Source organism: Mobula birostris, chromosome X (assembly GCF_030028105.1).
Source record: "Mobula birostris isolate sMobBir1 chromosome X, sMobBir1.hap1, whole genome shotgun sequence".
Classification (NCBI taxonomy): Eukaryota; Metazoa; Chordata; class Chondrichthyes; order Myliobatiformes; family Myliobatidae; genus Mobula; species Mobula birostris.
This window is the reverse complement of record NC_092402.1, coordinates 69,611,778-69,635,177: the sequence shown is the minus strand read 5'-3', so window position 1 is coordinate 69,635,177 and position 23,400 is coordinate 69,611,778. Positions and strand designations below refer to the sequence as shown.

The window sequence follows — 23,400 nt, the reverse complement described above, 5'->3', positions numbered from 1 at the left end:
AGGATAGGAAGGTAGGCAGAGGGGGTGGGGTGGCGTGGCTTTATTGGTAAGAAATTATATTAAATCATTAGAAAGAGGTGACATAGAATCGGAAGGTGCAGAATCTTTATGGGTTGAGCTAAGGAATAGCAGGGGTAAAAGGACCCTGATGGCAGTTATATACAGGCCTCCTAACAGCTGCCGTGATTTGGACTACAAATTACAACAGGAAATAGAAAAGGCTTGTCAGAAGGGCAGTGTTATGATAATTGTGGGGGATTTTAACATGCGAGTGGATTGGGAAAATCAGGTCAGCACTGGATCTCAAGAGAGAGAATTTGTAGAATGTCTACGAGATGGCTTTTTAGAACAGCTTGTTGTTGAGCCCACTAGGGGATTGGCTGTACTGGATTGGGTATTGTGCAATGAACCAGAGTTGATAAGAGAGATTGGGGTAAAGGAACCCTTGGGAGGCAGTGATCATAATATGACTGAGTTCACTGTGAAATTTGAAAATGAGAAGCTGAAATCTGATGTGTCGGTATTTCAGTGGAGTAAAGGAAATTACAGTGGCATGAGAGAGGAACTGGCTAAAGTTGACTGGAAAGGGACACTAGCGGGAAGGACGGCAGAGCAGCAGTGGTTGGAGTTTATGTGAGAAGTGAGGAAGGTGCAAGACAGTTATATTCCAAAAAAGAAGGAATTTTCGAATAGAAAAAGGATGCAACAGTGGCTGACAAGAGAAGTCAAAGTTAAAGCAAAGGAGAGGGCATACAAGGAAGCAAAAATTAGTGGGAAGACAGAGGACTGGGAAGATTTTAAAAGCATGCAAAAGGAAACTAAGAAAGTCATTAAGAGGGAAAAGATGAACTATGAAAGGAAGCTAGCAAATAATATCAAAGAGGATACTAAAAGCTTTTTCAAGTATATAAAAAGTAAAAGACAGGTGAGAGTAGATATAGGACCGATAGAAAATGATGCTAGAGAAATTGTAATGGGAGATAAGGAGATGGCAGAGGAACTGAACGAGTATTTTGCATCAGTCTTCACTGAAGAAGACAGCAGTATACCAGACACTCAGGGGTGTCAGGGAAGAGAAGTGTGCACAGTCACAATTACGACAGAGAAAGTACTCAGGAAGCTGAATAGTCTAAGGGTAGATAAATCTCCTGGACCAGATGGAATGCACCCTGGTGTTCTGAAGGAAGTAGCTGTGGAGATTGTGGAGGCATTAGCAATGATCTTTCAAAAGTCAATAGATTCTGGCATGGTTCCAGAGGACTGGAAGATTGCAAATGTCACTCCGCTATTTAAGAAGGGGGCAAGGAAGCAAAAAGGAAACTATAGACCGGTTAGCTCGACATCGGTGGTTGGGAAGTTGTTGGAGTCGATTGTCAATGATGAGGTGGTGTCTGAAAAGAGGATGCTGTCTAAGTTGCCTGCCATCTTGGTCAATGTCTCCCATCCACTACATAATGTACTGGGTGGGCACAGGAGTACATTCAGCCAGAGACTCATTCCACCGAAATGCAGCACAGAGCGTCATAGGAAGTCGTTCCTGCCTGTGGCCATCAAACTTTACAACTCCTCCCTTGGAGGGTCAGACACCCTGAGCCAATAGGCTGGTCCTGGACTTATTTCATAATTTACTGGCATAATTTACATATTACTATTTAACTATTTATGGTTTTATTACTATTTATTATTTATGGTGCAACTGTAACGAAAACCAATTTCCCCCGGGATCAATAAAGTATGACAATGACTATTTAGCATGCTAATTGCAAATGTGACCCAAGTCGAGAGTGCACAAACCTTTGTGCAGTTTACACCCAGAATTGAGTGCTGTAATAGAGTTTGTATGATTTTTGAAAGGTACTCAATTCAGTGCAGTTCCCAACACTGCTGTGAGGCAATCAGAAAACAGACAGCGCTTCTGAGGTACATTCCTCAGTTTGGCAACCACAGAGCAGTATGCTATCATGAAGGAGACAATATACAGAGAAGAGGGAAATAGCTCCCACATTCACTCAAAGCCACATGCTGAAACAGAGGTTCTGAGTGTGAAGGGCTCAGGAAACCTGTCAGACAGGGAATAAGGGAATGATGATCAAAGCATGATGGTGCAACGTGGGAAGAAATTTCATATCCTCAAGGCAAGTTGAAATAATCTGAATATTTACAGAGTGGTGAACATTGCAGAAGAAAATATTTAATGTAGACCTTTGAGTTATTTGAGCAAGATAACCATCATCAGGGAAAGATGTGGTGGAGCAAATAATATTAGTAATTGGATCAGGGATTCGTTATTTATAAGCAGTGTAGGTGGACTTGCAGAGCAAGATGTGAGGAAATTTTGTCATTGGGGCTCTCCCAGCTGGTTATGGATGTACAAAATTGATATAATAATTGGAGGTAACTGAGAGTCACCTAACTTGCTTTGGGGACTTTTGATGTTGCAGAGACGAACCTCTGAATTTGGGAATCCATTATAGCCTATACAATCTTTCCCTTGGCTAAAAGAGGAGACCGTGGATTTTGGACAAGGAAAACCCTCTGGAAACCGATGTTTTCCTGGCCACCTCGCTTATTCCGCTCTTCTGATTCTGCCTCGTGGTCTTTAATCTCTAGATTTCCTTGCTGCTCTTTCTCTGGGACTGTCTCCAATTTGTATGTTTTTGCAACATGTGGCAACAAAGTCTACAAATCTCCTTGGAATGCCGCATTGGGTGCTTCAGTCAGAAGCAGGTAGTGAAATCTCAACACAAGACTAATGCTGTTTTCCACTGCTGTCCTGGTACTTTTATGCTCAGCTGTACTGGCATGTGCTATTAAAAGCAAAACTGCTATCATCAGGAGACAGGACCAGGTGACTTTTGTACTGACTAGAGACCTTGGAGTGCGAGCCATGCAATATTAGGTTTTAACCAGAGTGGTCTACTTCAGCAATCATTTCCAGGCAATGATCATATTGATCACACAATTTGACCAAGTATTTCCATGCACAATCTACCTTAGCAAGCCTGACCTATTTCATGCATTGTTCTTAATATTATCATAAGTTGCACACAGCATATTTCAACCCATACAGTCATAAATTAAGCTCAAAGCTCTATATAATTGACAGGTATGGAAGAGGCTCAGTTGAGCTAGGTGCATATGACAATGCCAGTACTAACCAATTCCTCAGGCTCAATAAATTGAATTACGATGGCAAGTTCCTACTTTAATTGTTTTTTTTTTTGAAATTTGATTGAGCCTATCATAAATTTAATAGAACAACATGAATCTCAGAATAAATCTATATAATTTGTGAATCAATCCAGGGGTCTGCTAGTTGATAAAATGAAAATCATTGTTTGATAGATTACCATTTGTCGCTCATCTTTTATTATGTTGTTTTTTTTCTGTCACTTACAGCTAAAATCATTAGGTTACGTGATAGCCAGTTTATTGCTTGATCTTTGATTAAGAAAATAACAAGTGATTTTTTTGTTTAAAAGATAAAATGTGACAATCTTGAAACAAAACACAGATGCTGTAAAAGATGACTTGCAGCAAAAGTTCGTCGTGATTTCATCAGTTTAAAAAAGTGCATAGCCAGGTTGATCCTATCAACATTTATGATCTCGTGAACTAATAATCTGGATGAATAAACTCTTCTCAGGCTTCCACCCTGGGTACAGGTATTGAATACAACCGATGATTCGACAACAAACTCTGTCATCTTCTTCAGGGATGATGCCCGAAGAAGATGGCAGAGTTTGTCATCAAAACGTTGGTTAATATCGATACCTGTACCTGGCTGGAAGCCTGAGAAGAGTTTATTCATCATATACGCCAGGAAAGCAATAGAATCTTTTTTAATAAACTAGATGTTCGTTATTGCTTAACCTGGAATTCAAATTTTATTCAAATGATTCCTTTGTTTTTTGCAGAAATGAACTAAGTAAGGTCCTGTGTAGAAAGCATATGGCAGGCCTATTTTGTAACCAAATAGGGTTAATAGTAAGCCTAGCTTTTCCCTCCAGCGTTTGAAGTGGTGAAGAGGGGAGAGATGCATTAAATCAGAATGACTTAAACAGAACAGTAGTCATTTGAAGGTTCCATTGTGATATTTCCAATCACTTTGTATTTTCAGTTCATTCCAATGCCTGTGCTTTATGGAGTCTTTCTTTACATGGGGGTTTCATCGCTGAAAGGAATTCAGGTGAGAATTATGCTTGCAAAGTGGACCTTATTCCATAGCTATTTTATGTGAAAATGGTGATGAATATAATTGGAGAGAATAATCATGCATCTGCCAAGAAATTTATTGGCGTCTTTTAAATGTTTTAATAATTGTCATGAGGCGTATGAGCAACTGCTTTGTTTGTGGGCCTACTGTGTTAAAATTGAGTAGCTCTATTATAGAGTATAAGCACTACTGAATAAGTATTGCACAAGCCAAGGATTTTTCTTCATGGCTGAGGGAAGGGCAGAGAACTAAAATGAACATTGGTAACTTTGGGGCTGTGGGCACAAGAAGGGTTTGCAGATGGGAAGGAAAATTGAGGGCTTGGGTCAGATCATAGCAACAAGTGGGCCAAAGGCTTGGAATCAGTGGTAAGGAGGAGGGTAGATATTGGATTAATGGGGCTTTGTGGGGTCAGGCAAAGTTCAGGACCTTGATGGGCATAGAGAGTTACTAAAAAGTAGAATCAGGAAGTGGTCACTCAGCCCTTGTGTCTGCTTTGCCATTCTATATGAAATTAACTTTCATTATTTAAAAATCTCTGAATGTAATTGGCAACCAACCTTCCACAGTCCTTTCAGGCAAAGAAATTTCCTATGACTGACCCCTTAGTTTGATTCTGCCCCCTGATTTAGACATTTCAAACAAGTGATACATTGGCTTCCCATCTACCATCCAAATGAGAGAATATGCCCAATCTATTTGTTTTGTCAAATCTGGTATCCTCCTCACAATCCACACAGCTATTTAGTTTGGTATTTTCATAGGTATCCCTCTTAATGCCTTTGTCCTCAGAATTCTGAAATCTATCTAGTCCTCAGGTTTGCTGTTTTATGCCTTTTCCTTTGATCTAATATTATTTTTGACCGTAGAGCCAAGGCTGTGCCACTTTTCCTTTTTGAGTTGTTTCTCAAGCTATCTATTAATTCTTTAAATGCAATATTGATGGAAGGGATCAAATGAAAGCTAACAATGGAATAACTTAAAGGACATGCCTAAGTGATACAAACGGAATACTGGAGGAACTTAGCAAGCCAGGTAGCATCTATGGAAGAGAATAAGCAGTCAATGTTTCAGGCTGAGACCCTTCATCAGGACTCATCAACTAATGTCTGTTGCTCAAGATTTCCAGCAATTGCAGAATCTTATGTTTAGGGACACACTTGAACAGTGCTGGGCTGGGATCTGCTTGGAGTAGGTGCTTTGATCATGCAGATCAAGTAGGTTATGAAAACTTAAGTGAGTTCTGGTGACCAACGATGGACACATTTTTGAACATGACCTAATTCTTTACCAGCCTTGTTCTCAGTGCTGCACCACAAATTTCACTGTTAAGTATGTGTGCACACAAAGTGCTCATTCATTAAGCATAATTGTGATTGGAAGGTTTCTGATGAAATTACCAGCATTGAACTTTGATTCAGAATTTATATTCCACTTCAAGGAATGTTGATTTTCCTTTGTGTAGCAGTAATAAAGATAGCACTATGCAATCACATTTATTGGCAAATTGATCCTTTTATTTGTACAGAAATATTTCAGCTGATTTTGCTAAACAAGTTGAGCAACCAAATTAGCAAATAGTTTTCGGTACTTACTGTTGAGATACTGCAAGAATTTTCACTTGTAGAGGGGAATCAATGATTTGGTGTGTCATCAATAGATTGTCAGTAGATTATTGCACTGAAGCTGAGATCACAATTTCCTTTGGAACTATTTAATTAGTAGCTCATAATACGCCATGATTATATGTATTAATGGACTAAATAGAACTGACTGATATCTGGCAGTTGCATTGGAAGTACAAAATGACCACAAAGTCAGATAACAATACATCTGATGTCAGTCCACCTGCTATAATCATTTGATTGGGATTGCCACCCCTTGGGGGGAGGGGGGGGAAGGGTTAGAAAAGGTAGGTGTTCAATTTATTTTACTTTTAATGCTTTAATTATTTGTTAGCATTTTGTTTTTGCTTTTAACTTGTCATTATCTACCATTGGCCATATTTCTTCATACTTTAATGCATATGCACATATTCCCCACTTCCTCTTCCTGGATGTTTCTTACTTAGCCACTCTGTTAACTTTTTATTATGGTTTAGCCCTTACACAGTTTACACAGATTTCTGTGGCATGACATCTTGACAATAAAGTGTGAGATGGTACACTTAACAAGATGAGCTAGATTGTTATTCCATCTGTGATACAGTGGTCTTACCGTGGCTATTGCATAGCTTAGCCCTTTCCATATTCAATACAAGATAGCATATGTTAGTAATTGAAGTGCTTGTAAGTATTCTGATTAACAATCATAAATAGTTTTTGTCAGATTACCACTTCCCTTAGCCTATTACTTGTTATTCCAATCAAAAGCAAATAAAACAATTTTTCTTTCCATCGTTATACTAAATTTTTGAGCTTGTAAAGTAAGACCATAAGACATAGGAGCAGAATTGTGCCATTTGGCCCATTGTGTCTGTTTCCACATTTGATCATGGCTGATTTATTATGCCTCCCAACCCCATTCTCCTGCCTTCTCCCCATAAGCTTTGACACCATTGCTAATCAAGAACCTATTAATCTCCATTTTAAATATACTAAATGATGTGGCACCCACAGGCATCTGTGGCAATGAAATCCACTGAAGCACCACCCTCTGACTGAAGAAATTCCTCCTCATTTCTGTCCTTAAGGAGCATCCTCCTATTTTGAGTCTATGCTGTTTGATCCTAGACTGCCCCACTGTTGGATATGTCCTCTCCACATCCACTCCATCTAGTCTTTTGAATGTTTTCAATGTCATTTTACAGTGTATTGTCATAATTCAAAGTAGGAAGCATCCTGAGACTGAGTAATAAGGGCAGTAAAATGTATTCATATGCAGAAAGGCATACTAGAAATGCCTCTCTGAATTGTGTTTGTGAAAGAATATTGAAACCTGAATATTTCAAGCATTTTATTTTCTTTATAAACATATAATGTCATCCTCAGCATACAAACTGTCAACATGTGCAAGTATTTGATAAGTGCGTATGTAAAGATTTTTTTGATTCCTTAATTTTACTTTAAAATTTGAAACCTTTAGAGGTCTGAATTAGTAATGTAAGTTCATACAATATTCATTACAACTGATCTTGAATACTTTTCACAGGTGATTCTGATCAAAATGAACACCCTTTTAATTGTACTAAAACTTGCTTTTTTCAGTTCTTTGATCGTCTGCAACTATTTGCGATGCCAGCCAAACACCAACCGGACTTTATCTACCTGCGTCATGTACCACTGCGCAAAGTTCACCTTTTTACACTCATACAGCTCACCTGTCTAATCCTACTGTGGGTCATCAAAGCTTCACCTGCTGCTATTGTCTTTCCCATGATGGTAAAAAAATTGACTTTTTAATGTTTTTGTATACTAATAAAATTAATTTTCTCTTCCTTTCTTCATTTAGGTCTCTCTTGGATTTGCACTATTCTCTTCTAAATGGTGTACAGGGGACTTTGCTGAATGGCCCATCCCAAAGTTCTGTAACTTCCTTTTAGGCAGCATACAAAAATGAGCTTCCTAGGCTTATTGTCTGCATTTTGGTGGTTCTGTCTTTGCCAAATTTTTGTGACATTTGAACTGTACACAAATTTGCACCTCCCCTTAAGAAAGGCAGAAAATGATGGAAATACTCAGCACTTCAGGCAGCATCTGTAGCAAGAGGAATGGAATGTTTTGGGTTGATGACTTTTTTTCTGAACTAAGAAAAGTTACTACACTGCAGAGCAGGGAGAGATTTGGAAAGAGTGGTAACCAAAAGACTAAATGATATAGATGGTGATGGCCAAGAGGTAGTGGTAAAGTACCGTTAATTGCATTTAACCTGTCAGGAGGAGGTGTAAATGGTGGAAGATGAAAGAGAACAATATAGAGAAACAAAAATACTGGAACTGCAAGATCCAGAACACTGCAATGAGAAATCTGAAATAAGAGAAAACTGGCCAGGCAGTACGTTACCTTGCATCAGAGCTGGCTAGAACAAGATCAAAAGGCTGGTTTTCTGAGGGTGCTGATTCAATAACTTGCCCATCTGCATCCTCCCACTCCATGCTGTAGTGTGAATTTAAAATTGTTTTTTTCATCAATTTGTATAGCATATTATCCAAATAAAATGAGCAGTAATGTGGAGTCATTTTTACTTTATTTTTCTGGTGAGCTTCCAGAAATTCCTTCCTTGTGAAAGCTGTTGTGGCAAATATTTATGACTGTTGTTAACATAGTCTCTACCTTAGTTATCTAAAAGCTCTGAACCCTTTAGAATATGTCCTTGCTTTTGGCTTGTACAAAATACTTCAAAGCACAAAAATGTAGACTGACAAACCAATGCAATATTGAGAGAATACTCCACTATTGAAGGTGTGTTTTTCCTTTGTATCAGATGTTTAACCAAAACCTTGTCTAGTAAAAATAAATGATCTTGAAGCACTATTTTAAAGAAGAGCAGGGGAGTTGTCCCTGTTTTTCTGGTCAATGTTTATTCCGCAATTGACATAGCTTTGGGGAGGATTAAGAAGGCACAAATCAATGTTAATCATCTGTGCAAGGTTGCTCTGCGCAAATTGGCCGCTTTCTTTTGCATTGTAACATTGACTATGCTTCAAGTATAGTTTTGCACGTAAAGCACTTTGAGATGTTCTAAGAACATGAAAGGCAAATAGATTCATTCTTAGATCTACAGCAAGGAGTCAATTTGAAAATGGGAGAATAATCACAATGGGGGAAGAGGTTTTTCAATATTTTATGGCATGTGTGACAGAACATCAAAATCAGGATGCGAACAGGAGTACCAGAGAACATCTACTGTTGTTGAGGGTTTGAGGCAACCCACTGCCTGTGTCCAAGTGGAAGGTGGATTGTGTGATCATGAGCTTCCTTGGTATCTCTGGATGAAGACTGGGTGGACCAGGGCTCAATGTAATTGTTCTTATTGAAACCTTGATTCATAGAATTACAAGTTCTACAGCACAGAAGCAGGCCCTTCAGCCCAGTTCATCATGTCAATCAAATTTCCTACCTGAACTATTCCTATTTGCTTGCATTTGGCCCATATCACTGTAAACCTTTCCTACCCAAGTACCTGTGTAAATATCTTTTAAATGTTGTAATTATACCCCCCCCCCCCGCCACTTCCTTCTCAACTCATTCTACATGCCCACTGCCCTCTGTTTGGGGGGAGAAACATGCCCTTGGGTCGCCTTTAAATCTTACCCCCTCTACTTAAATTGATGCACTCCTGCACTCCTTAGACACTCCTACCCTGGGGGTTGGGGGGAAAAGAGAAAGATTGTGATCATTCACCTTGTCTACCCCCTCATCAGCCCCCCCCCCCACTCCCATGATTCCTTATACCTTCTAGAAGGTCACTCTCAACCTCCTACGTTACAGGGAAAGCAGTCACACCCTGTGCAGTCTCTGCTTATAACTTAAGCCCTCAATTCCTGGTAACATTCTTATAAATCTCTTCTGCACCCTCTCTAGCTTAATGACATTTTTCCCATTGCTAGTGGATCAGAACTGCATGCAATGCTCAAAGTGCTGTCTCAAAATGTCTTGTACAGTCATGATATGACATCTCAATTCTTGTACTCTCAATGCCCAGACTATTGAAGGCAAGTGTGCCAGACACTGCCTTTATCACCCTGTCTCCGTGTTGCCACTTTCAGAGAACTATATGCTGCTGCTCCTAGGTTTGTGTTCTACAATGCTTTCCAGATCCCTGCCATATATTATGTATGCCCTACCCTATTTAACATATTTGCCATGTTGATATTGTGTAGATACACAGGCCAATATTTGTGTTATACTGCCAACCGGTATCAGTCCCAGCCTGCATCTGCACTAACAGCCACTCTATCAGCTAGTTTTGCCATACACTTTGCCATAACTAAAAATAAATGGTGGAAGGTCCATTTCACTGTGCAAAAACTAGATTTCAGCAGCATTAGTTAAGTCAAGTGAAATTTTGACTTTCTGGTGTAGTGGGTCATCATAAACTTTATAGGTTGTCATTTGTGCACTTGTATGCAAATTTTTACTTTTACCAAGTGAGTGCCTTAAACTTTCCAGGAGACTACTTGTAACTCCCATGCTGTCAATTTTGCAGTTATAGTCCAACAGTGCTATGTTGTCTTACTCAGCAGATTAAATCCGTTTTGGGTATAATTCTGGAGAGAAAATTCATAATGCACATCAGATATTTTGAATTGTCAGTCTGGGTTGCTACGATGTACCTTGGTTTCAGATTTAATCATTTTGTGTGACATGGCACACATTATGAAGAACAGTTGCTTGTTACACAATGTGAGCACCAGTAAGAAGTCGTATGTGGTCACAAAATGCAGGGATCATTAGTGCAAAAGCATCCTGTGTAGGAAGAATGTCTACTGTCATAAACTACAATAACATATTCAGGAAATGGCACCACACATTTCTTTTTTTTTATAAAATTTGGTCTTGTAGAATAGATTCTTTAACTATTATCTTGTTGCACCTAGTGCAACTCCTAGCACACGTTTTGGATTTCTAATGGATGTATTAAAAGACTTGAGGCCTTTTTTCCAGTTGTGTAATAATGATTGCAGTAAATGTCAAAAAGCTTTTCTTTCTGCTCAAAGATTATGATCTATCTTGAAGTAGCTTTTAAACTCCTCCTATACGATTCTCTAATTGGTAGTTCGTAATCCTTGCAAGCTTAAAGTTCCAGTAGCCATTATTCCAATCTACCTATGATTCAGAGGGCTCTGTGCCTATTTCCTATATTTGTAGTTTGCATCTTTTAAAAGATATACTTTGTACTGCAATGTAATTGGAATAATTTTGGACTAGCCCTTTTTCTGCGCAATCATCTACATGTTGCAACTGGAAACTTAATCCTCTCTTGTGCTACTAATCAGACCAAGCACTGCAAAAAAATGTCTGTTTCTTTGCTTGTGCTTGTTCTAATTGGGGTCCAAGTGTACACACATCCAACTTAGTACTGTACCAAGAATGTTATTGATTGCTATTAATAGACTAAGATTTGTCTGCATCAGTGTGACCTCCTTAGTAATTGGCAGACAACTACAGTCGTAGAACTGTCCGTATTTGGTACCAACAGGCTACTCAGCTAGAAAGTGCAATGAGCATTACAGTGGTGTGTGTACACACTGATGCTAAGTATCCCATCAGTTTTGAACTTTGAATCAAAGTAGCAAGTCCAGCTGACATCCTAGATCTTGAAGCACCTGGCTTCCCTTTCCTGGTCATCAGTATTACCTACTGCTCACCAATATCTTGCCTTGTGATTGCTCCCCTAGGCCACTCATAATTTTGTTGAGGTGTATATTTTTAATGAATGCTTTCTGATTTGCAAAGAAATGTTGCTTCATAAATTGTTGTTTTGTTATCACGTGAGATGCTGGAAACAGCATAGTCATGTGCTACTTTTTAAACATTGTCATCACAGTCTTGCAATTATTCATATCATTTCTCTATTGACCAGCCAGATTCTATCCACCAACTCTGCTGTCTTCTGCATCCTTGTTAATCTGCACCCATCCCCATCCGAAATGCCTATTGTAGGGCAACAGCACTCTGACTCCTGTTCAATGTCTCTTGCAAAGATGATGGCAGTAGTTATTAACGGAGTGAACTGCATAATGATTGTATTAGCCATGTTGCTACTTTTGTATTCTTAAAACATTTTAAAATTATTTTTCTGTTATTTTACAAATCCATTTACTTTTGGACATTGTACATTTTGCTACTTGGATACATCTTTTATTACCTACAAGTTGATTTTTGATAATTGTTCAATTTTCAATTAAGATTATCTCTTCAATTCAGACAATGGGCACGTGGCGCTTTTTTTAAAATTAGATGCTGCATTCCTACTCTGAAGAAGCTAATTTGGCACACAGCACAATTTAAGAGCTGGACAATGTCAATTTGAAGAAGATTTGTCCTTTTAACTTGGCATCATTCTTAACAGATTCTGTACTTCTCATTTTGAATTTGGGAGTAAGGAAGAGCATTTGTTTGATGCCTTTTGCGCATAATTGGTGCTTTGCCACAATAATTATTTATTCCAAAAATCCAGCATGTTTTTCATGTTTGCTTTAAAATGTGAAGGCCTTGCAATGTATTCCAGTTCCATTTCCAATTCCAATAATTTCTAGGTTCTTAGATCACTGGGTTGTCTTTCATCTTTACTTTTCAGTTTTTGGGATCTGGGCATTGCTGGCATTCATTATAAATAAATGTGATGAGTTGCTGCCTTGAACTGCTGCAGGATGTTTCCTAATTTCTGAGGAATCCTTCAGGTGCTGTTTCCACATAATTGCACCCCTTGTCCTTGGTGGTAGAGGTGTGGGAGGTACTGTTGGAGTAGACTAGGCAAATAACTGCAGGACTGCCACTGCTAGTGATGAAGCCAATAAATGTTTTGGCTAATTAATGGAGTGACAATCAAGAGACCTACTTTGCCTTGAGTGTTGACGAGCTTTTTGAGTTGTTGGAACTGCATTCATCTGGGCAGATGAACAGGATTCCATTGCATTCCTGTTTTGCACCTTGTAGCAGGTTGGAAGTGCTTTAGTGTGTCAGGAGGTGAGTCACTTACCACACAATGCCCACCCTCTGACCTGCTCTGTATTCATCACATTTGTGTGTCCAGTCCAGCTGAGATTTTGGCCACTGCTAACCAGGGGGCCACTGTGATTATAAAGCCTTTGAATGTCATGCGTAGATGGTTAGCTTGTTGATGACTGTTATTACCTGCACTTTTGTGGCACAAATTTTACTTGACACTCATCAGCCTTTGTCTGAATGTCGTCTAGATCTTGATATATACAGAAGCAAATTGAGCACTGCACATTCAGCAATCATCCCTATTTCTGACCTTCTGAAAAGAAGGTCACAATGAAGCAGCTCAAGATGATCAGGCCTGGAGATTATTTGGAGAGTACTTGCTATCTGGTTACCTAGTTTGATTAATTTTATTGAAGACAAATTTGTATGCTTAATACTTAGGGCATTCTTATGAATGTTTGGACTTCCATGGTAATCTGATTCAGAATGTCAGAAAATCCATTCTGCCTATATGACAGAAAATATTAGCAACAAACTAAAGTGATGTACATTCATTGAGATCTGAAAATTTTAGATATGTCTTCATGCAATAAAATGCATTATCCCTTTAACTGGGAGGAAATGACTGCAAAAGACTGCACTGTAAATAAAACTTGCTAAGTTAAAGCTAGTAATTTTGTATATTTTTAGTAGAAATATACAGTCATTATTAAGAGAATGTTTTTTCAAGTAAGTTGTGTGTTGTCTCAATATTTCTTAATGTAATCTCTAATGATATATTGCAGGTATTAGCTCTAGTTTTTGTTAGAAAATTGATGGACCTTTGCTTTCTGAAGCGTGAGCTAAGCTGGCTTGATGATTTAATGCCTGAGAGTAAGAAGAAAAAGTTAGATGATGCCAAAAAAGTCAAAGAGGATGGGGTAAGATTTAATTGTCATAATAGACTCATTCTATGAACATTTTTGACTATAACAGGTTTTTAATCACTTTCCCTTGCCTTTTAATCATTTGGAAAAATCCAATAAACTTTCAGTGCAATTCTCTCCCAAAAAGTAAAAGAGCACCCAAAACCACTTTTGACATGTAAAACCTGCTTACTTATGATTACCTTGGGGCTGAAGGTCTCCTGCTGATCAGGTGATATCTGGTATATGTATGTATATGGTAACTTGACAAAACATGCTGTCCCTCTACTATCATCACACCTTAGTTCATTAGTTGTCAATATTCAAAAAAATGTGATGAAGCTTGGGTGTTTTTATTGCAGAGCCTTAGAAACTGTGCAATAAGTGACCAGACATTCACAAGTTTAAAGTGACAAATTTGTTCCATGTAACCTTGTATAAATGTCCTTTTTTAAAAAAAAGCTATGTTCTTCTACTCATTGAACCTCCCCTTCCCTCTCCAAGTTATGACCATGCCTGATGGGAACAACTTTACAATCTTCCCCCAAACCTTTCAAATCACAATTTATATTTGTCATAAGAACAGTAAAAAAAATTACTGGCTTATTTTACCTTTTTTTTCATTTTTCCCTTCCTCCTCACCTGTCTGAGGGAATCCACCTGAATTCAGAGCAAGGAATTTAGCTGAAGTTGCATCATAATGATACAGAAGTGTGATTCAACACTCTACCTACATGCAACCCATGACATTGAGTAAATTATTTCACGGGTTGTTTATAATCTTATTTTGGATTACAGCAAGTGACTTGATTTGTAGATGAGGTTGTATTCAAAATTTGCATGAAGATCTCTCAATTCTATTACCTTCAGGAAGAGATTGTTCATTGAAAAGGAAGATAGTGAATACTTAAATTAATTAAAATATTCTCTACCTTCTGCAACTTAAAGCCACTTATACGTATTATTAATTTTAACTGGTTTTCATGAAATAATTAGGTAATATAGAGTTGAGTGAAAAGGGTAATATCTCCTATGGGATTGCTTGTTTAAAGTTTTCCTACACAAGGCTTGTACAGAGTGCAGTTCTGTTTTGGTACACATTACCGATTATAGATAGGCCAGAGATACTGACTCAACTGTTTCCTTTAGCAATCTGCATGTTTTGCATCCAGTAATGTGGCCATGCTGCTCAATATTTAGTTACCCAAACACCTAACACAGGATGTAACAAAATGATACGTGTATATCATCTACAAACGTTTGTAGTTCAGATCACAATTTACATACAATTCTCAATTTACTTTTTTTTGCGTGTGCGTCTGCGTGCGTGTGTCCGTGATGATGTCTTTTTCATGGCTTTTACAAGGCGCGGAACAAGGGAGAGACTGGCGCGCCACTCCTCACACAGACATTTCGCGGTATTTTTCCCTTTATTTTACGAGGTCAACTTGCGATCTAGACACTCAACCCGGCACGGATGGAAAACGTACTCGGGAGCGGACCCGACTGGTTACGAACCCGGGAACCTCCACTCGCGGGTCCGACGCCGATGTCATTGCGCCACCAGCCGGCCCACAATTCTCAATTTACATAGTATAAAATTTTCCCTAGAGGTCTGTGTTACATGGCTATGTATGCACTTGCCCAGTTTTTCAGCAGGCATTGAAAACACTTCAGTAAGCGGAGGTACGAGTTAAAACACTGCACTACTTTATGGTACAATTAGCAAGTTGAGCATACAGAGAAATAGGTTTGCCAACACTCCACCACCTCTGCACAATTTCACTTTTCTGGAAAAAAAACACCACATGCCCTTGTAAGCCTATAACTTATTTGGCACAAAGTTTTTTTCGACAACTTCTAACTGTAAAAACGGACATTGTAAATATTATCTTCTGATCCGATTAACCCTTCTGTGTCTCGGTGCAATTTTTAAAAATAAGATTAATTTAGTGTTTCCCAGTGAGATTGTATAATAATGGTATATGCACAATTGGTGTAAAATTTAGTATATAACTTATTTTCCAGCTGTCTCAGTAATATTACCAAAGAAAAACATTACCTATGAGTATCAGTATAACTGGCTTTCTACTGATACAGTGCTTTGTAGAAGTATTCAGCTCCCAATCCTTTGTTCATGTAAATAAGTATTACAACCAGGGATTTTGATCAATTGAATTGAGAATTTTTATTTGTGAATCGCGTGCTCTTCCCCCCCCCATGGTTGATCCCAAAAAATGGGAAATTGCAAAGCATAAAAAACTAAAAATTCAAAAACTGAAATGTCAGCAGTTCAAAAGTATTCATCCCCCTTTTGCTCAGTACTTAGTTGAACCACCTCTCACAGCTATTACAACCAGAGTCTTTTTGAATAAGTCTCTATTAGCTTTGCACAATGTGATGGAGCAAGATTTGCCCATTCCTCCGTGCAAAATTGCTCAAGGTATGCCAGGTCAGTTGGGGAGCAGCAGTGGACTGCAATCTTAAGGTCTTGCCAGATATGTTTGATTGGGTGAAGGTCAGGACTCGGACTAGGCCACTCAAAGACATCAGTTTCCTTCATTTGAAGCCACTCTATGGTTGCTCTGGCAGTGTGCTTTGGGTTGTTGCCCTTCTGAAAGACTTCCTCCCTAGTTTAAGCTTTCTGGCAGAGGCTAGCAGGTGTTTAATCCAGGATCTCTCTGTATTTAGCAGTATTCATCCTCCCATCAATCCTGACCAGATTTTCAGTCCCTGCTGTTGAAAAGCACCCCCATAGCATGATGCTACCTCATCATACTTTTGAGCTGATGTCCAGTATTAGATTTATGACACACACATTGCTTAGTGTTGAGGCCAAAAAGTTCCACTTTCCTTTCATCCGACCACAAGACCTTCTTCCACATCCTTACAGCATCTTCTAGGTGACGTTTTGCAAAGTCTTTATGGGCAGGGGTATGCTCTTTTTTTTTTAAGCCAGGGCTTCTTCCTTGCCACTCTTCCATAAGTACCTTCATCTCCTGTTGCAGCCATTGACTTCTGAAGCTCACTCAGAGTGACTGTTGGCATCACAGTACCCTCTCTTCAAATGCCATTCTTCTCTGGCAACTAAGTTTAGAGGGGCAGACTGTCCTAGGCAGTGTGGCTGTGGTTTCATGTTTTTTCTACTTTTTCACAATGGACTGCACTGAGCACTGAGGTATGTTCAGTGCCTTTGAGATGGTCTTGTAGCTTTTCCCAGATTTTTGCTTCTCCATTATCATTTCCCTCACTTGTCTTGAATGCTCTTTTGCCTTCGTTTTAGTTTGGTCTGTTGAAAATCTACCACACTGTTGGATCTTACAGAGAGAGGTTATTTTATTCAGGTGATCTTCCAGTTTTCTATATCAATAAATTGAATGAATTGGTTTGGAGATGTACAGCATTGCATCTGAGGAAAGTTAGCATAGCACGTAATTACAAAGGGGATGAATACTTTTTCAGCCTCACAATTTTGGTTTTCATGTTTTAGTAAATTGTTGACAGGCTTTGGATTCTTTTCCTTTTGATTTGACATGGTGTACAATGTTTTGCAGATCAGTTCAAAAATCCTACTTCAATGTATTTTGTATTTAGAAAATGAGACGGTAAAATGTGGAAATACTTGTGGGGTGAATACTTTTTCAAGGCACTGTAGTTATTTGTGATAAGCTGTGGAAAATATTTTTAACATCAACACTTTTTGGATAGTTTTTTTGATCTAGTACAGTGTTTTTATTTCTCTAACAGGAATCAGAGAAAATGCTGGAACCAGGGGACAGTGGTGTGCAACTACCAATGGAAAGTAGAAAACTGCTTCAGAGTCCAGTAAAGAGTAATATTTATAGGTAATCCAGTGAATAGTGTTTCTAATACTCCTCCCCAATTGTTAATTTAATTTTATTTGCCATTTGGAATTTTCATGCTATTTTCTGCATCACCCCTCATTTTTTATTCAAATATCAGATACCATATTGGTTTCTTCAAAACAGCAATACTTGTAAATCTATCTGTTTAAATGTTCATTGTAAGTATCAAATCCAGTTTCTGAATATTTCTTATTTACAGTTCAATTGTCTATCAGGTAAAGTTAAGTCACCATTGTTCTGAAAGCTGCTGATGATGCCATTCTTTCAAAACTAGAAATGGTTCACTGGAGGTACACCAGCAGTCTTATGACTTAACCAAAGTCTTCTGCATAATATGATTGTAGTCACAAATGCAGCACTGCTATATTGGTGTATGACCAGTATATTAAAAATTGCAACAACATACTCTTATGTTAGATTTCACATTTACGGTAAAGCAATACAATTATATACTGAATAAGCAGATATTTTAATTTGTTGGATAACAATATGATGACAGAAAGCACAGTGCATACAGCAGGCAGGATTTCCATAGGCAGCCTTATTTACTTCGTGAGTAGCATCAAGACTTGTGTCGTGTCTAAAGTTTTTTGCTCAGGTTGTAATCGTGATATGCAATTTTAGATTTTTTAAGCATTATTTTGATTTCAGTGACTTCTAACTTGCAGCTTTGCGCTATTTTCTTAAAAGCAGTTTTTGCAAAGTAGAGTGCATTGCAATGGACGCATAACTGAAGAGTTGACCATCTTGTTCTTGCCATATGACTGAATCATTTGCTAAAGAGTTAGCAAAAAAACTAAAATCTGCAAAACGTGCGCATTGCCTAGCAGCATTAGCATATCCTATTTTTCTTTATTCTGGTTGTCAGGTGAAAGTGTAGGATAATTACACAAAGTGTTGTGCATTCGCTCTGCTCTATTTATAAACAAAGCCTTGTAGTGTCAGATTTAAAATTCCTGGCATTGGTGCTTCTTGTTGTCCCTTTCATAATGCTTGTTACTAGAACCACGGTACCAACCAAGGTTAGTAAATCTTTGAAATGAAACACAGCAAGTCGGTGCCTTTATGAGATGTGTTTACATAGAAAATAAATGTGCAATTGTGCACAAAGATTAGGAGCAATTTTTTTGTCTGTGTTCATGACATTTTTAAAAAATTGATTTTGCACTTGGAATGAATAAAAATGCATTGAATACAATTTTAATTTGAATGGCATAGTCTTTTTCCTTTCCAAAATTTGTGCAGTTATGTGCAATCACAATAAAATGACATTGCAGAGAATGGTTCTGTTTGACAATTTGTTTTTGTATTGTGGACCAAACTGTCAAAGACTTATTGCCATTAGAAAGTGATATTGGGCTGCCTTGAACTGCTATTGTTCTTGTGGAAGTAGGGAATTGTAAGAAGTTCTTCCAGTGACAATAAAGGAAGGGACATATCTGTCAAATTAGGATTATGTAAAACTTGGATGGCAATTTGAAGATGCTCTCATGTTCTCAAGACATAACTGCTTTAGTCCTGGTTCGCTCAAGATCATGAGAATGACTTAAAATGTTAGGTAAGTTTCTGCAGTATACTCTGTAGATGCTAAAGCCGCAGTGTGTTGCTTAATAAAAGAAAAGGTGGTTAATGAAGTCCGATGACAGAAACACTGATCATATCAAGTAAGTGACACCCTACTTTACTGCTTCTAAAATTGGATGTAAATTTGAAGAACATAAGATGGAAAATTCGTGGATTCCATCACATTTTAACCATTATTTTTCCTTGTAAACAAAACAAATGGTGGGAATTCCAAATATGAACTACCAGCATAAAATGTTTGACAATCTTCGCCTTATCAAAATGCATGGTTTTCTTATTTAAATGGCCTTATTGGTGGATTTGATACATTCAAAGGTGTACCAGGCTCTCAAATTTGCAAAGATCTGTATTAAAAACAACTTCTCTAAGTGTACTTAAAGACAATTTAATTTTGTTTTATAAAATACAGCAGTATTGTATAGGCAGCATCAATCTAGTCACAATTTTTTTGGTTGTATTACTGTTAAAATCTGAAGATGGAAGGGAATACTTCCCCCATAGCTAACATAAAACTGCAATAGCTGACAGCAACCACCACTCAAGGTGCAGGAGTAGTAAGCAAAGCTGCAGTTTTTGGGCTGTTATGAGTTAGAATCATAGAGTAATGTAGCATGGAGACAGGCCCTTTGGCCTGACTCAAACATGCTGGCCCTGGTGCCCACTTAACTTGGTCTTATTTGCCTGTATTTTTCCCGTGTCCCTCAAAACCTTTCTTAACCATGTTTTTTTAGCTGAAATAAATTTTTGACAAATGACTTTATTTCTTTATATTGTAGATGACTAAAATTGTGTGGGGGGGGGGCGGCACAGGGACCAACTAAGTTGATCTACTGTTAATCACTATTTGATTAAAAAATCTGTCCTTGCCCTCTTCTCGCATTGTTTTTCAATGTACCCTGAGGACATGTAATTCAACCTCATCATCACCTCTCAATTGCTTGACTAATATCCAGTACTAAATGAACAAAACTTTACTTCCAATGAAATACTGGACTGAAGCTATTATCTTTGGTTCCCCCCATAAACACATTACCACTGAATCCATCCTTCTGATAAATAAGGCTGAGCAACGTTCTTTACAATCTTTGTGTTGCATTTTGCCCTAATAAGAGCTTGGGAGATTTATGCCATCATTAAGAACGTCTTTCTCCATACCATTGCCCAAATCTACCTCTGCCTCTGCTCAATTATTGCTGAAATTTTCATCTATTATTTGTTACCTTTGGTTGTGACTGTGCCAATATAAAAATGTGTGATCTAAAACCTGTGTTCTAAACCCCAAACAGTTGTCTCCACTCATTAACCTGCTAAGGTGAATGGTATTTCTTAACCAGGAGCCATAAATGATAAAATTCTCATTCATATCCTGTTTTTATATTCTGCTGTGTCCTCTCCTCTTCCTTGCTTTGTAATCAGGCCTTATAAACCTCAAATATCTGTGCTCCTCTGACTCTTTCTTAGCACCCCAACTTTAATTGCTCCACTACAAATGCCTGTGCCGCAAGCTCCACCTTATTTTTTTTTAACTCCTTTTAAGATGCCTCTTAAAATCCACCCTTCTACCCAAATATGTCAAATTTTGTTTAATAATCTTATTGTGAAATACTTTGGGATATTTTCATTACTTTGCATACATATGCGTCGTTAATCCTCACTTGAATTTTGTTTGTAGGTGTGATCCATCTGAAATTAATATCTCTGATGAAATGTCCAGATCTACAGTTTGGAAGGCACTTAGTATGAATACAGAGAGCACCAAAACTAAAGATAATACAACTTCAAAAAGGTAAACAGCTGCTGATTTATTGTTGTTTTGAGATTTTTGAAATCCCTTTGTCAACTTGACCTACTCTTTCAAGAATATTGAATGGTTCTCTCTGTAAATGGAGCTTTCTGGTCAATTCACCAGGAAATGTTCTTGAGCAAGGAAATAGCCCTGTTCCGGTGAGCCTATCTCTCTGTCAGTATGTGAACAAACTCGGCCTTTGTAGAAATATTCGTTAAAACATGGACTCGAGCTTCCTCCTTCTGTTAACTCTGTTATTATCTTGGATTGAAAGAACTGGTAATCCACTGATTTGTGAGTTCATTGAATCAGAGGATAGTAGAAGATTTGGAGGGTACACCTTCAATTGACCTGGCCCTAGTTAAGGAAAGTGGACAATCTATCATGGTTCTCAGTCCTGACTGTTAACTAGTGGCACTTCACCAATGCTTGCTGTCTATGCTCACATGAACAAAACGTTGCTTGGATAACTGAGGCCAGGTGGCATCTGGTACTTCAGCAAAAGTCTACATCTTTAGGACATAAGAATCCTGACAATGGGCATTAATTTTATCAGATATGATTCATCTCACTGTTAGCGATTAGCATTAAACATAACTTTTTTAAAATGGCTTATTTATAACATTAGATTATAATGCAAGTTACAATTCTTGACTTCTGAATTAATCTTATTTCACAGTTATATTTTAATGAATAAGCATATAATTTTTAAGTGAGTTGGTAAATTTGTCCAGTACCCTATTTATAGTAAACAAGGGTGATAAGCAAACAAAATTACAAAAGCATTTTTTGAAAAATTACTGACCAAGATATCCTTGACTTGGTTTTACAGTACATTTCTAAAAGGGCAGCCAATTCTTCCATCTGATTAATGTGATAGGCTTGGTATACAAATTAAATTGGGGTCAGATACTGATGGTCAGTTAAATGCTTCATTAGCTTAATACCAAACATAACCAGTAATCCTCAGTGGGACTGCTGGAAGCATGAACTGAAAGCATGAATGGCCTCTTCAAATTTTCTATACAATTGATGTCAATTTGGTGGTCCTCCTATCCTTTAAATGCTTGCCTTTACTTTGGCTCAACAAAGGAATGACCAAATGTTTCACTTTTCCCTTCCTAACTGATAAATTAATCAACCATAGCTAATTTACCAGTGGCATTTTGCCAATCCCATTTATGAGGCCTGAGCATGAAAATGGTCCGAGTTCCTTGCAAGTATCAGGGTGGTTGCTCCACCTGATGCATATGAAAATAAACTCTTTTTATCAAAAAGAAACACCTTTGTTCCCTTTTGTCTTTCATATTTCTTTCTTTTTGCAACAGTTCCATTCAAAAACCAATGTAAGATGATATTCCTTGGATCAGGTGAGTCGACCATTTCAGCTCCTTTAGAGGAAAATGAAAGTATTGTTCTTATTAAAATGAAGAATGTTTGTCTGGTATACCATGGGCCAGTTCCAACAAAAGATCTCCCTACTTCATTTTAACAACGAGCTTTGAACCCCAGATTTGGAGCAGACTGATTTTTTTTTTAAATCTGCAGAACACCAGCCCAATACAACTACTGCCAAAACTATGGGCGCTTGTTTTAAAAAGCTTTTGTTTCTGGTCTTAATAATTATTTCTGCTTGCTTAAGTTATTAAGTTTGCTTAAAAAAACTATTCAAATTTAAGCCAGTACCTAAGTTAAAACTAGAAGTGAAAAAAGTGCAAATAATCGGTAGATTTGAGGGGATAATCCAGGGGTGGTGGAGTGTGGGTGAGGATCCACAGATGTTTTTCATTTCTTTGTGTCGACTTTGGCTTTGTGGATGGTACACTTGCCTTTAAATCAGAAACTGTGTTATCGTCCCAAACCCAACAATTGAACACATTGTTTAGATAGGAAAGTGAACTGAGGAGGATGTGTATATTGTGCAAAGGGATTTGGGCATTTTGAGTGAGTGGCAAGGATGTAGTAGATTGCTCACTCTTTTTCAGTAAGAAAAACTGAATCTAGCATTTACCTGTTTTCAGAGATCATAAAAATGCAGAAAGTTAATGTGCAAGTGCAACAAGCAATTAGGAAAGTAAATAATGGCCTTTATTGAAATGGTAAAATGGAGTCAAAAAGGTGCAGGCAACACACATAAAAGTTGCTGGTGAACGCAGCAGTCAGGACAGCACCTCTAGGAAGAGGTACAGGACTGACGAAGGGTCCCGGCCCGAAACGTCGACTGTAGCTCTTCCTAGAAATGCTGCCTGGCCTGCTGCGTTCACCAGCAACTTTTGTGTGTTGCTTGAAATTCCAGCATCTGCAGATTTCCTCGTGTTTGCGTCAGAAAGGCGTAGCACAATTTTGTAAGACAAAATCCTGGAATAAGAGGTTGAACTGAACTGAATTTGAAGAAATGAAATGGTACTAGAGCTTAGAAGAATGAGATAAC

The 23,400-nt window shown here is 38.0% G+C and overlaps 1 protein-coding gene across 1 annotated transcript in view; it reads left to right on the top strand.

The window, feature by feature from the left end:
- LOC140191619 (electroneutral sodium bicarbonate exchanger 1-like) overlaps positions 1-22,340 on the top strand; it is a 100,920-nt gene extending 78,580 nt beyond the window's left edge. The window contains exons 18-23 of the mRNA XM_072249176.1: positions 4,121-4,189; positions 7,423-7,596; positions 13,614-13,748; positions 17,481-17,578; positions 20,856-20,969; positions 22,298-22,340. Of these exons, the coding sequence (XP_072105277.1) occupies positions 4,121-4,189; positions 7,423-7,596; positions 13,614-13,748; positions 17,481-17,578; positions 20,856-20,969; positions 22,298-22,319 (612 nt within the window). The 3' untranslated portion in view covers positions 22,320-22,340. The remainder of the gene's footprint in view (positions 1-4,120; positions 4,190-7,422; positions 7,597-13,613; positions 13,749-17,480; positions 17,579-20,855; positions 20,970-22,297) is intronic.
- Positions 22,341-23,400: the final 1,060 nt, after the last annotated feature.